At 39.0% G+C, this 14,189-nt stretch overlaps 1 protein-coding gene across 3 annotated transcripts in view; it reads right to left on the bottom strand.

Annotated features, from left to right (window-relative positions):
- Rbp6 (RNA-binding protein 6) overlaps positions 1-14,189 on the bottom strand; it is a 777,348-nt gene that overhangs the window by 429,562 nt on the left and 333,597 nt on the right. For all 3 annotated transcript variants that reach the window (XM_033340911.2, XM_033340909.2, XM_076619578.1), the window contains one exon: positions 12,706-12,787. In XM_033340911.2, coding sequence (XP_033196802.1) covers positions 12,706-12,787 — 82 coding nt within the window. The remainder of the gene's footprint in view (positions 1-12,705; positions 12,788-14,189) is intronic.

Consider the following 14,189-nt stretch of genomic DNA (forward strand, 5'->3'; position numbering starts at 1 on the left):
CCTGCGGGAGTTAACGCGGGAATCGCGTGTTCCCGCCACGAAACACGGAACACCGACCAACGAAACGGGAGAAGGAGGTGCCCAGCAGGCTGAAAGAATCGACCGGAGAAAAACCTCGAGGCGTACCATACTGATCTTCCATCATTTTCGCTCCTCTGCCGAATGATACTCCTTTGCGAAGCTTTTTCCTCGTCACGTATAACATGCCTCCCGGGTATCACTACAATCACGCGTTCCGAACGATGATTAATCGTCGTATCAACGAAATGACGAGGTACCATGTGTATTTGATATGTCCTATGGATGGTTAACGAAGAGAAATTCCATATTTTTCCATATTTTTCTATATTTTCCAACGAGGTACTTTCGAGTGAAGTTTTTAACCGTCCTTAGTATTCTTCGTTTAAAGCAAGAATAATTGAACTGTCGGATTGATAAGCTGATACTCGAAGACGTGGTCGTTTAACTGCTTTAACTGTTAACTGCTTTAACAAGTTGAAGCTGTAAGAAATTAACAGTTTCAACTAGCTATTCACTATGTAGCTGTATGGTTTCAAGAAAATTCATATCTAATCTACGACCTGTTTAATAAAATCTAAACGAATTTTACGCTAAGCAATTTAAGAACCATGATTAATTTTTTCAAAGAAACGAGGACAAATGTAAGAAATATTGAAAACAAATGGTTACGCAAATGGAAACGTCATATCTCAGTGAACCGCTTATACGCAGAGACAGCGAATTACTTTGCAATAAGATTGTCTGTCAACATACGGATCATACTGCTTAAACGAACAATTCATTACGTAAACGTATCGCGTTAAGGAATCAGTTGTCGCCGTTGTTACGCACGCGAATAACAGATACCAAATTTATGACGTTCCATTGCTGTCACAGGTTATCTAAGAAGATTATCGTACCCCGTGCAATGGGGATATGACCACCCTTGGGACTCCCGCTGACCAGATAAGACTTCACGCTACGCTGATCCGCGCGTTTACGGACGAGAAACCCGTACCATCGCAATCCATGCCTTTCACACACCCTGATAAATTACTCAACACCTTTCTCATCCATCGCTCGTGCGCTAGTTTCGATCGCGCGCGCTCCTATCGGCCGGAAAACCTTATAACCAGCTCCCTTCGACCTCGTTTTCATTGCGGAAAACACGAAAATAAGAAGATATCTGAGATATTAAGAAAATGAGAGATATACTATTTAAAATAATACACTTGTTACAAAGTTACTGTGGATTTAAAATTTTCCTCCGTTGCGTTAAAGTCTTTAAAATATCCTTTTGTTATAGTTTATTCCTGATCTGTAAGATAATATATTGCAATATAAGAAATTGCATACTTTCAGTAGCCACATTGATCAACTTCATAAATTTAAAAGGATGAAAAAGATATGACATTGCAAATACCATTTTTTAAATTTATCTTGGAATTTGCTATTATTTAAATTATCTTCTTGCAATAAACGAATTTCTAAAGTAAGTAATTTGTTTTTTTTTAATAATTGTGTATTAATCTAATCTATGTAATAAAATTGAGAAATTGATAAAAATGACTTTGTCTTCTGAAAATCTTATATTATGGAACAACATCGTAAATTCAAATATTTTATCAATGGAACAATTCGATTTCAAAAAGTTTTCTAATTTTCTGCATTAAAACTTACAGATATGACAATAAGAAGAACAACTTTTCCAACTTCTGTCGTACTTCCTTATTTCGTACCAAGTAGATTCCACGAGGAACTAAGAAAGATGCTATCCGCTGGCGGAAACAACGAAGGCAATCTGAACTATCGGCAAGAGCTTTCGTCTCGGTGCCAGCTGTATGAAGATAGAGGAGCGGAAGTGGCACGTGGCAACGTTTTTATCGGTGATCGGCTACCGCGGGAAAGGATACAGAATAGGGAAGGAAGATCTATGATGTAGCAAGGATCTTAATAATCGCGATTCATAAAGCCTAGTATCCCAGGCTCGATACGTTGGTGTCGACCACGAGTGGCCTGATAAAGAATGACGATCGTAAGGGAAGAAAGTTGCAAGCCGCTTATCGCCCAATAAATTTTACTTCAGCTGCCGCTATTCCTGCCACCGTTTCGTTTCCTTCTCGTTCTTCCTGACTCGTTCTCCCTCCCGTTCCATCTCGTCTCGTTTTCAAGCACCGCCGCTGCAAAACCTATGTAATTATCGTTGGTAAGTTCCAACTAAATTTTCCGCTAACGACGATTTACGATCGAATTAACAGATTGCCTGGCGGGCAGACGCCTCTATAGTCTTTGCTTGCTTCTTCCTCCAACCCCTTCTACGAGTCCGTGACGTACTAGCAATTTTCTTTTCCGCTTCCCTTAACTGGTATCGTTTGACATTCGATGAAAATTTCGCTCAAGTTTCACGAGGCAAATTCACTCGCGATAAAATGAACGGTCACGCGAATTAAGCTCAATTCTTTCGAGCGAGTCTGTATTCGTTGCTAGCAAAGTCGAGGAGGCCAAGTAATGGGATTTTCTACAAGTAAGGCGAACGAGACTGTGATTGAAGTAATCGGAGAAACTATCGGCCATTAGCCAATTTTAAAATTGCTTTCTTGCTGACGGATACTCGGCGCATCCCCTCAACTCCACGATTAACCCTGCTTGCCGAAGGTCCTGGGGAAATCATGACTCGTGATTTCCAATCAACGTTCCGATAAAAAAGACCAATTTTTTTGGAAAAGTTCTAGGTTGAGTACGTTATATTTATTTTCTTATTTTAATCCTTAATCTTAATCCTTATTCCAGCACTTTTTCCGCTGCATTCTACATTTCAAAATTGGTATAAGTAAGGTAAATCGTTTTCCTACCTCTTTCGCAAAATTTATTCGAATTTAAAATTCTATTCAACAATTTTCAGGGACGAGTCCCTTTATTTCCCTGAAAATTCTCCCTTCGATTCCTTTTAATTCGGGTACCGAATAGTTCCCCTATTCAGCTGTCTTTTGTCCCAATATAATTCACATTTGACAAGTGGGATTGGCTGGGTGCAACAATGCTCTCTCAAAGAATAATTTCATACGATCTCATTTTTGAGATCGCCTCGTTATCCAGAAACTTACGCAACAAAATACGCGTGTTTCGTCGATCTGTTACAAAAAGTTGTAGAAAAGAAAATTACCACTGTCATGTCTATATTCGTCGCTTGAAAAACCTTGGACGACGTTTTTAGGCCACAACGATCACGAAGAAGACGTAATTTCCAACTGGTCTCTGATAAGGCGGCTAGTATATAGACAACGGACAGACAGGAGCAAAAAAATGAGAGAAAACGGGAAAGAGGAAGACCAAAATGGGAGGTAGCAACCACGTAACGAATACACCACGGTGAAATTGAGATTGGTTATCGAAGACTTCCAACCTTCTCGAAGCTGATGGGAGGAGAGTAGCGTGCCAGCAGCGTGGCAAGCAACACAGTTTGGCAGGGGAGCTCAAATCGGATAGTTTGTTCATTAGAGATATTTTCCGATCGCGAGAGACCAGCTGGAAGAACGGCGGAGCGTGTTGAGCGTGTATTTGTCTTGATAAGTTCAAAGCAGGAAATGAGACTGTCGATAGGAGAACGCTTCGTTTCAGCCCCTCTTCACGCTCTACTCTTCGTATCTTACAGCCGTCTCATTCACCGAGGGGTTTGGGGGACAAAACCACCAGAAATGAGGATTTCGATTCATTTAACGGGCGGAATAACGGTCGCTTGCAGGTACTTCGAAAGTACTGTTCTGGCATCGAAGTTGACTTCTTCCAGATCCCATTTACTGTTCGATAGCGGGCTACCGAGATCGTGTAGACTATCCAGGAGACCCGAAGCGATCGTAAAAGTCGTATAATCGCGAGTTAGTAATTCCTGAACCACACAATACCAAGATCATTAAGCAACGAGATGGATGAAGATTTTGGCGATCGCCAGGGTTCGAAAATGGATGATGTCAAATACTTTCGTCTCTCGTTTTTACGTTATATTACATACGAAACTAAGAGTCCGAAGCTAACCATTTAACCGTTATCGAATTGCAAGGTATCGAGCGTCGATCGGTTCGAGTTCCATCGCGACTACCAACCGTATTCGTCTAAATTGCAAAAGTGATCCGTGTCCCTGGCTTTTGCATCTCAAAGACGCGGCAACCTCGATCTGGAAGCAAACACTTTGCACTCTCGAATATCGATGGCGGAATAGATAACACGTGAAATGGACCACTAGGAAGGAGATGCGTCTGCAACGGAATACGCGAGGACAGGAAGAGGACAGTGTGGATAGGAGGGTATCGATTTTCGGCCGATCAAGGAAAGAGGGAGATGACCGTTTTCGCGAGGCCCTCGTATCCACTGGGCAAGACCCGTTTGACCTAGCACACACGCCACCCATAGATCAAGCAGAACCCTTAGGACGAGGCAACCCCGTGCAACGGGCTAACCATTAATTTACAACCCGCAGAGTAACCCCATGGTTCACCCCCTGCATACAGGATCCACGTCCCTTTGCGGCAGATATGAGCTACGACGTGGCGCTGAGGGATTCAACCACCCTTGTTCCCGAGCCCTAGACGACGTTTCTCTATCTCGTCCTCGCCTGTCGTCCTCATTCAACCTGTCTCTCTCCAGCTGCCATTTAAGCGGCTTCCACCTGCCAGAGAAATTTCCCAGATCTGCGAAAAAGAAATTTAAATCTATCGAGGACACGTCCTGGTTGATAATGCGTAACGTGCTACAGACGGGAACACGCTTGTCCGAAAGTAATTGGACCATTTCCCAGAATACGTTCCTGCGCTCGTTTAAAGCTTGTTCGGAGGCAACACGTTTAACATCGTGGATGGTGTTTCAAAATGAATAGGGGAGTGAGTCTGGATGATGTTGGATTGATTTTGAACTCCTTCCTTGATATATGAGAATGGTATATCAGGACTTCTTTGAGATATTTTTGAATGAACAGGAATTCTAATTTCTGTATTGTTAATTCAATTGTTAATTAAATTGTGATTTAATTTCATATAATTTTCATCAATCCTAGATTTATACTAACTTTTCATTATATCTATTAACGATTTTCTCTTTTTCAGTTAATTTACATAATTAAACTCTATTTTTTAATATTGTAGTTATAAGAAGAAATTCCAAAGATTTATTCAATATATTTTATACAATACTTCTCCTTTTGCCTAGATCCTTTAATTTTATGAAGTTTGAAGAAATAAGAATTTATAACATTATTATTAACTACTTTTTTATTTAAATATAGAAATTTTCCTGTTTCTGATCTGTGTAATGTGTTCCTGCAAAATACCTATAGTTTCGACTTATGATTTCACTGCTTGATCCTGAATGTGTTAATCTTTATAAAAACACGTTTCTTCTCTCACAAGACAACGTCAAACTCGATCAAACTCGAGCGATTTAAAAAATGACAAAACACCACTATGATTCAACGTTCAACAAGCTTAAAACACGTTTGCGAATAAAGGTCTTTTAGAAAGACCAATGACTGGAATTCCTAATTGTCATTGGACTCGGAGGGGTTATCCCGGCGAACTTCGAGGAGGATAATAGAACGAACGCGAAAGGAAAGGGGGTCTGCAATTCGATTCTATGGGCTTTATTTCTGCATAATAAGCTGGTGTGAATAGGCCCGGCTGTTGCTTCTGTTTTATAACTCGGCGCAAGTAAGTTGTCCCGTGTTTCGTTTTGTTGTCCGGCTGCACCGTGCCCTCTATCCGCTTTTCTCTGCTCTCATTTACTCTTCCTTCTTCTTTCTTCGTGTTTTCTCCCTTTCTCGTTCTCTTGCTCGTTCTCACGGGAACGAAAAGGAATGAATAATTAGAGAGAGAGTTGAGTCGGACGGCAGAAAGTTTCTGGCCAATTAATTAAACGGAGAAGAGCAAGGGAGTAGAGAGTAACCGACGTTAGAGCAAACGAGACAGGATAATTTAAAGAGTCGCGCGACAATTTAACTGCGATTATCGCAGTACAATCCCTTTAACAACACACCGTTATAGAAACGCGCCAATTAGCAGTGTAGTAGCCTAGAGTTAATGAATTTCAGATACGGTAAAAGGCAATAGAACATCGAGATAAACGTTACTAGAGGGAATAATTCAATGCTGCCTGATGTCTCGGACGATTCCGAGTTTCTAAGGAAGCTAATGATCACCGTGATCGATCGTGAATATTGTAATTTCGACAACCGTTATCAGTGTCTTATCTACTTCTATCAATGCATCGTCTCCGATAACCTCTTGCTAACTGAATTTGGCTAAAACTAAAACCCTAAAACTAAAACGCTAAATTCATTGGTGTCATATGTCTCTAAAATGTGAAGAATGATAGCTTCTTTTATTATAAATAAAAAGTTGATATTCCTATGAATACAGCTAAAGGAATAGCTAAGTGTAAGTAGAGATTTGTTTTATCAACCAAATATTATAACGAATACTATACTTTGAACGTTTTATACATACATTCAGTGCATTTATATATCCTTATATTTCTCATAAATACATAAACATCCACAATCTAATTATAAATAACGTGATATTTTTATTATAAACAACATTATGTTATAAATGATGTACTATATACGTTTCCTTTATAAATAACGCAGTACGTATGTTACTATAAATAATATACTACGTTCTATCGTATTCTCGTTACGCACGAACACTAATTATTTACTTTTTCTTTGCTTTAACGTGGGATAAATAAAACACCCTCAAAAATGAAAGAGAAACATTCAGAAAATCACATTTCAATGATGATGATTCCAATTTCATACCAGTAAACGTTAACATCAAACACTTGTCCCATAGCTCAGAATCAAGACCAATATATCAACGGCTAATTAACAACGGACAGACAGAAATTCGAAGAAGATCGTCTCGAATCGCAACTGGAGATGTTGATTTGCACGAACACGCCACGTCCTCCGTCATTATGTAATTTGCAGAGACACGAAGACAGTTTAATCGGTATGAAAGAAGAACCGGATGTGACACAGTTTCCACGCTAACACGATGTCGCGGAGAGTGCGTCATCAAATCGTCGCAAACAACCCCACCGGGTGTGATAGTTGACGCCTTGTTCTCTTTATTCTGTTGTTTCAGTGTCAAGCAATATGTCAAAGTGTCCAGGACTTAATTCCCCGACTACGCGAAGCGAATCGCGACACGATGGTTTCGGCATGTCGAACATTCCACTCGCTTGCATGTTTATACCGTGCTTTGATCACGAGCCATTCGAGGATACATCAAAAGGAAAACCGGCTATCTCCTATTTACACAGAAGTAACGTAAATCGTGAAAGCGTACCACTTTGTGGAACGCATTACTATAATTACACCATGACGAATGTAATGAATTATCAAGGCAACGGTGTCACTCTGGAATGTGCAACATTTAGAGTATCTATGTATCGTTTTAACGTCCAAACGAACAAAATGAATTCTATAATAGCGCGAATAAGCGAGTAGGTGAGTTGTTCAAGAGGAAAGCTATCGAGAGTATAAAAAAGGGTTGGTATAGTTGACGTGTACATGGTAAGTGATAATAAATTTCAGACATACATTTGTAATTTAACGAGAATAGGCTGACCTTAATCCTACGTAACTCACAGTAAAGAGAGCATGAATTCTGATCCCAGCATTCCAAAGATTCCACCTTGATGAGTAACGTTGACGAATGAGTGAAGGATAACGTTGGGTTCTCAACTTTGACGATAATTCAGAAGGTTAAACACTGTTATTCAGGTAAAACACTGAAAAGTCTTTGTTTTTCAAGAATAATCAAAATAAAAAACGATCATATACTAAGCCACAAAATTTTGTATCTCTAAATACTTTCAATACGCGACACTGTCAATTGCAGCACGATGACAAGGAGGATTTCCCGAAATTGCTGGAATCCACTTTCGGAAAGCACTTTGCACTTGAAATTCGACCGCTTCCCCTTCGGTGCAGAGCCACCTGTGCCACCTCGACACACCCTCCCCGTCGATTTCTCACCCCTTCTTTCAACCCTCGTCGACGTCGTGGTCGTTGTCGTCCCCTCGTTTCCTCCACTTAAAAACCGGTAATTACTCTGATGCCGGCATTTAACGTTCGTAACCGGCGCGTGGATTTTCTGTCTGTCAGACTCGCCTCTGTAATTGTTGCTCGATTTCGTTTGCAGGTGAAAATGCCTGTTTTTGTTCGGTATGCAACGCAAAACGTCTAGACGAGCTCGAGTCACAACGCTCGCAAGGTTACCGAGTCACGACGCAACAATTTCACTTGGAAACTTAACCAGAACTTCGGACAATTTGCATCAGCTGTTAAGATACAATTAGAGGGAAACTGTGCAAATTGCACAGGAGTCTGAATTAACAGAAAGCAACTATCTCTGTAGGAGTTCAAAGAATGAGCGAGCGAGCGACTGGTTTCGTCAAATCTTTGTTCTGTTGAAAATGATTTACTATCAGTGGAGACGTGTTTAATATTTAATATGTATTCGAATAATCTACAGTAAAATAAATTATTTAATTAACAATATTGCAAAATAATAAACGTTGAAATATGAGCGAAATGTAAGAACGGCTAGTACAGGAATGCTGGTGTGGTAAAATCGAATAAACTCAAGGCATCCGTCGTACCTTGCGCCGAGTCACGCAAAACTACGTAATGAATACGTTAATGCAGTGGTGATAAACGGCAAAAAACCATTCTGATTCCGGCCAAAGTTCGCAGAAAGGAAACAAAATGAAATTAGAGTTTGGAGGATTAACGATCACTTGCAAGCATTGAAATCTCCCAATATATTAGACGCAAAGTGTCGATGAAACGGATTTTAGGCTTAAAATAATTTTCAATTTAAATTTCAAATTTTAAGTATTCAAATGTAAATTAAAAATTCGAAATTATTTAACGTTTCATATCTTTAACAGTTCGCGCCAAATTTTCAGACGTTCGCAAACATGGCGACGAGCTAACGTCCCAGCTTCTCGACGATCGCGCGTAAACGAGTTTCCAAACGTAAGAGTTTCAAGTGTATAAGGAGACGCGAAGATGTATTCGTTCGGAAGGCTCAATTATTTATAGACGTGCCAATCCTCAGCTTGTCAGTTACCCTTGCCTTTCCGCATTTACCGGTGTTCCCGATACGAGAAACAGGGCAGAAATTCTTGACGAGTTCACACATAGCAATGACGTCATCAATATCCCCGAGAAAACGACGGAGATTATTTTGGTTTTCCTGCGTCGGAGCGAATATTCGAGGATCTCTAGCAAGAAGCGAGGGAATCTTATTAAAACCATCGATAAATTTATATTGGTCTGTACAACACGCTATTAACTCTTCTCCCAGCTTGATCGTGTTTCCCAACTTCCACTATAACAGTGTATACATCAGTGTTTTTCCATTCATAAATTTTGTCGACTCGCTGACAACCGTACAGATTTACAATTTCCGCTCAATTCGCTTGAACGTTTTTATTCGACAGGTGTACTCGCGCGAGTCGCGCTTAATATTTCGCGACAAAATGCTGGCATCGAAAGGAGCAGCGGACATTTGTCACCACCGTGACGCATATGAACTGCAAATTATTCGCCACTTCTCGAATTAGAATACGGAATAATTATATAATAACGTTTTGGTTCTGGAGGCGGGCATGATCCTCCATCGTAGATTCAAAAGTTGAAATTCTTGTTCCTGAAAACTCGTAATTCTTTCATAGTTATGTGAGAAATGAATTGGCTATACCGATTTTCTATTTTTGCGGAAACGTTTAATCCTCAAATGGTTAGCAATATAATTGGCAATAATACAAGTGATCCACGGCAGTTTGAAACAAATTATTCAGTGTTAGAGTAGTTTTATCTCTACATATATTTTATATTTTATACTCGTTGAATATATCATTGCTGGCCTTCAACGCGAGTAGAAATTAAATATCTCAAAATCAAGCCAATCTAACCCAAACCAATCGTGATCATCCATGACTTAATTATATTGAGAGTTAAATTTATCTCTTAATCTTAATTGTTAAAAAACGTCCTGTACAATCATTAATGAATTCTATGTTAAAACTGATAGTTCAGACAACGCACGCGTGCAAGCTCTATTTCGGCAACGCGGTGCATGGCATTAATAATGACACGTACTCTTATAGGCATCCAGCACGCGCCACGTATTCGAAGATGGTAGGGCCAGATGCGCTGGCCAAGAATAGACTTATCAGCCAGATAAATGTGACAACGAACGCGAAAGAGCTAGCTTTACCTGCGCGCACCGCCAACCGATCCCAGGCGCCCATTATTTCCTTTCGCTATCTACCGCAGATGCATCGCACTTACCAACTCGCCGCCCGCTGCACCAGATAGCTTCGCTCGCATCTGCGCGCACGCGGATTTCGTGTCCGTTATCCCTTTCCCGTATCTATCGTAAGACATCACAAACGGTCCGACCGTGCCGAAAATAGGTTATCAGCCTGCCTCGAAATTCGATTGTCAATTTCTACAAGATATTTGAGATCCATCGATAAATGTCCTTTTCTCAGTCGATTACAATTATATAAGAAAGTAAAAATGATTGAAAAGAAAGGAAGTTAATTTTACTTAATCACACTTATAATTATGGAATGAGACAAATATTTGATAATGTTGATAAAAGATCTTTTGGAAATAAGATATCGCCGGTATCGAAATGTGATGAAAAGTATGAAATATTTTCTATTTTATTTGTATTTTATTTAGGCGCATATTCAACAACAGTCAAGATTACTCGTTTATTTATGAAACAGCACATTAAATATATAGCAAGGTTTTCGAGGAGGGAGCAAAATGTCTCAAAATGTTTCGAGTATGGCAATGCTGAAGCGGCACAATAAAAAATTTTAACACATTTATATTTATATTATTCAAGCTTCATGTACCCGCGTGGGTACAAATGACGTTCAGTGTATTAACAGTGTACTGGTTAATGGAATTATATATACAAGTTTGTTACTAACTTAAGATACGATCGTTACCATTACTGATGTTATACAATTAGAAATGAATATAGACTGTACACTTATTGTATTTTTAACTTTGTGCCAATTTCGAGAAGATTGCAATATATTTAATGTGCTGTTCAGGAAGTAAGTGAGTAATCTTAACAATTGTTACATATGTGCCTAAATAAAATACAGTCAAAGTAGAAATTATTTTGTAGTTTTTAGCATATTTCGAAATAAGTAATAGTTTCTCAGCAAACATCTTTTATTTAAAATTTTTTAGTGATGCGATTAATATTAGAGCCAACGTAAAATGCCCTTCATTGTCATTAATAAAGCGGTAATTTAATTCTATCTATTTATTATTTATTTTTATTCTTAATTCTTATCAATGAATACAAAATTACATGAACTGTACAATCATGCATGCGAATAAGGAATAAGTGAGCTCCGCGACCGATATTATATTTTAAATAATGATAGAGGAGGATATTTTTATAACGTAATACTGTGTCACACATTATTTCACAATGAAAGTGCTTTATGGCTGAAAATCGAATCCGCAGAATAATGTTTTCTGCGACAAGCTGCTGCTTTGAAATTATCTCGATATCAATCCAATAATTGCAGAGCAATCACTGAACACAGCTAAATGAAATAAGTGAATAACAAATTTTCTGCAATAGCAATACCTAACAATGAACAAATCGGAGAAATTTTGCAAACGAGTGCGTTCAGTGGACTGGACCTGGAAGATTTTTGCAAAAAAATATAGTTCAATGAAAAAAGCAAATGCAAAAAAATTTTGTAATAGGATCAACCAGATATGCCGTACATGATGCAAAAAGGACCTTTTCGATTGATCAAGCCGTTTCAGAGGAATCGGCAAACATAGATATGAGAAAGAGAAAAGAAAAAATATATATATGTCGAATTGAGATACTTTCCTTCTTGTCCGAAATCGGTATAAAAACGACACAATTATTCTAGTTACTTTGTTTACTGAATGAATTAAATATTTCTAAAAGCAACATGGCATCATTGTTTCTTAGCATATAAATCTTCGCATTCAATTAATCATCGCTGTAGGTTGTTCGTATATCAACAAGTTTCGTGACAGCCTCTTTTCAATCATCTCCGAAGTGGCACAACCAATCATTATCTTATAATGTTATAAATCCATAGAAGCACCAACGGGCCTGGCATTCTGGCTACTAAGATCGTCGTTATCGCGGCTAATGACCGATCTGATGGCCCCAAGTCGTTCTTAACGAATACCGATATTATATATTCGCCGCTTGTTTAATCCGAGTTGCGATTAACATAATGCGCAAGAATAGAACGCGGCACTCGGCTTGCATGTCTGCGGTCGAAAGGAAACGTGAACACGCGAACGCAGAACTGCGGGGCGCTTCTAATAAGGGGTCTAGAAATCCATGGTCGATCGTCAAACGCCCCCATAACTCAGGATCCGAAGGGTACCACGTTCCATAAAACTACGTCGAGATAAGCGATCGCGAATACTCGTATCGCTATTAAAAGGCAGGATATCCGTTGGATCGCTATCGCCATGCATAAAGACGCAAAGATACGAAGAAGTCCCTGGTCGATAAATTTTTGTAACTGATAAAGGAGGAATAAGGGGTAGAATAGGGATAGTTTCTGTTTTTAGGGAACGTTAAGGTGTTTCTTGAGCGGAATCTCGCTTACCTTGATCGTCGCGTAGTAGGATCTTTCATGACCATGACTTCTGTGATGTCCCCATACTTGGTGAAGTACTCTCTAAGACTTTCTGAAATCACAAAATGGTATCTTTGATTTCTTGCGTTTTGCTGAGTTTGATGATAAGGTGTTGAGGTGGAGTAATAAAATTTTGTTAGTGAACGTTATTCACATCGTTACTCGCATTATTATTCACGTTATCCATATTTTTATATATGAAAATTTGTTGTTTCATTGCCGAGTCAAATGTCTATGGAACATTTTGGAAATTCTTATCGAGTTTGTAATCAGTAAAGTAAGGAGAAGTTGAAAGGAAATAAAACTATAGGTAGTTATTGTGGACTTCCATTTTTCACAGTAGCATATCATAATAATTACTTATTATGTCGAACGATAATTTCTTTACGGATTTTAAGTTCACTTACATTTTGATATTGTTTCGTACTTTATCATCATTCTGTTATTTTACGAAATGATGTAATTTTACAGCAGTGGCAATCAATCACAGTTCATGAGATCGAAATACTCAGCATTCAATTACTTTCCTACTCACTTCGGTACTTTACCTTTTAAATAACATCAGAGTAAGCATCTTTCTTACGAATGATAAAAAAGAAGATACCAAAGATTTCTCGGTGAGTTGTTCGTTGCAGATGATTTATTACAGCGCGTTATCTTGGCGAAAGGAAGGGTCCATTTTCGGAACAGTCGAGTCCTGAATCGAGTCGCCAATTACGTAGAACATAATGAAACTACCAGACCATTTCGTGAATCATATGATACGAGGAGGATTTACGAGTGGCCGTTTCCTGTCGGTTATCGGCAACACCACGCTCGTTACTTTCAACGTAAAGAATAATTTTAGCAAATCAGTCGCTACGCCGGCTTTTCGTTGAGCCATCGTGAGGGCCATCGTGCAAACGTTGAACGCGAGGAACTGAAATTCAACGGTGAATAATCGCGAACCCCTTATCTACCTCGTTCCCCGTTTCAGAATCATAGCCGCTCTCGATGCAGGCTCTAGACCTTTTGTGAATCAAACTAGAAACGATGAAGCACGCGAACCAAACCGTTGTACGCAAGGAAATGGACAACTGAATCCTGAGTGTTGAGTATTGTGAATCTCTTAGCGCGCACACAACGAAACTTGAAAGTCCAACGATATTGGTATTTGCGTTGAAAAGCGAATTCACGTAACTGGATTGATTTGATAGAAGATGATATTACTACAGTAGGGGTTCCCTTATTTGTACAGCCATTATCCAAATACTCTAATATCTGAACGTTATATTATCCGAACATAATATTCCCCAGAATCTAATGCCTTTTTTCATTTCAAATATGTATATATTTTATTAGTGTTCGTACACAATGTATTCTTCTCTTTATTCGATTAAATGAATTCTGATTATAGGAATTTAATATGAAACTAATAACATTCTAACTATCGGGGCAATATACGACGTACTTAA

This window comes from Bombus vancouverensis, chromosome 6 (genome assembly GCF_051014615.1).
Source record: "Bombus vancouverensis nearcticus chromosome 6, iyBomVanc1_principal, whole genome shotgun sequence".
NCBI lineage: Eukaryota > Metazoa > Arthropoda > Insecta > Hymenoptera > Apidae > Bombus > Bombus vancouverensis.